This window comes from Vicia villosa, linkage group LG3 (assembly GCF_029867415.1).
Source record: "Vicia villosa cultivar HV-30 ecotype Madison, WI linkage group LG3, Vvil1.0, whole genome shotgun sequence".
NCBI lineage: Eukaryota > Viridiplantae > Streptophyta > Magnoliopsida > Fabales > Fabaceae > Vicia > Vicia villosa.
The window spans coordinates 149,599,304-149,600,386 of record NC_081182.1 but is presented as its reverse complement, the minus strand read 5'-3'; the positions used below and the strand labels follow the sequence as shown (position 1 = coordinate 149,600,386).

General features: G+C 37.3%; 1 protein-coding gene across 1 annotated transcript; it reads left to right on the top strand.

Annotated features, from left to right (window-relative positions):
* The first annotated feature begins 311 nt into the window (after positions 1–311).
* On the top strand, positions 312–839 carry LOC131659153 (uncharacterized). Its single transcript, XM_058928386.1, has one exon. The coding sequence runs from the start codon at positions 312–314 to the stop codon at positions 837–839; it is 528 nt and encodes a 175-aa protein (XP_058784369.1).
* Positions 840–1,083: the final 244 nt, after the last annotated feature.

Here is a 1,083-nt window from a genome sequence, read left to right as displayed (position 1 = left end):
TGATTGATTCATATTCTATAACCGTTGCATTCAGAATCTCATTGCATTTCATTATCAAATCCGTGTCTATATAAACTCATTACATATTCATTATCTCTCTTTTCACTCCTTCATCATCTTCCTAGTTTATGCATTTCTGTCTCCTCTTTTGCCTTCATCAAAACCCTAAAAGAAATAAACCCAGAAATCTCAAGTGTTCTTCAATGGCTTCTTCGTATGCTCAACAAAATGCTTCGTCTTCTCAACAACAGCAACAATAACGACAAGAACAACAAACTGTCTTCACTCCAATGAAAACTTGTCTGATTCCGATGGATGAATTAGAAGTTCTTAGTGAAACAATGGTTGATTTTGATAATCTTCAAGAACACAACCTTAACTTGAAGAATAACATGTTGGTTCAAGGATGGGAACTGTTCTTCAACCGTCTAATTGGACCAGTTTACCCAGAATTGGTTAAAGAGTTTTGGGTTCATGCAACACTTATGCCAAAGGCAATTCTTTCTTTCGTCTGTGGTCAAGAAATATATATCACAGAAAACCTGATCAGAAGATTGCTAGGTTTGGAAAACTGTTTTGGTTCTATTAGAGCCATCGTAGGAAGAACAGATTGGGATGCTGTCTATGCTGAAATCTTCAAATCTAGAGAAGGTTCTACTTCCATCAAAGATTTGAAGGATCCCTACAGAATATGGGCCAAGATCCTTCTGGGTTTCATCTACCACAGAAAGGCTACAGTCTCTCCAAACTACATTAATCAAGATCAACAATACATTCTATATTGTATTGGTAACGGTGAGATGGTGGATCTTCCTTATATTCTGTTTATCGACATGTGAAATCATGTGAGGGACTCTAGAGAGCAAGCTAGATTGAAGACTCCAAAGATCAGAAGGAACATCACTCCTTTTGGAAGATTGATTTCTGATATTCTGATTGAGACTGGCTTGGTTGATGATCTGGTGAATGCTGGAATTGTTAAAGATCTGTATGCAACGTGTGGGAGCACTATGAATGCTCACACTCTAAAGAAAATGAAGCTGATAGAGACCATTACCGTTACTCCTAGAGTGGTAAATGAAA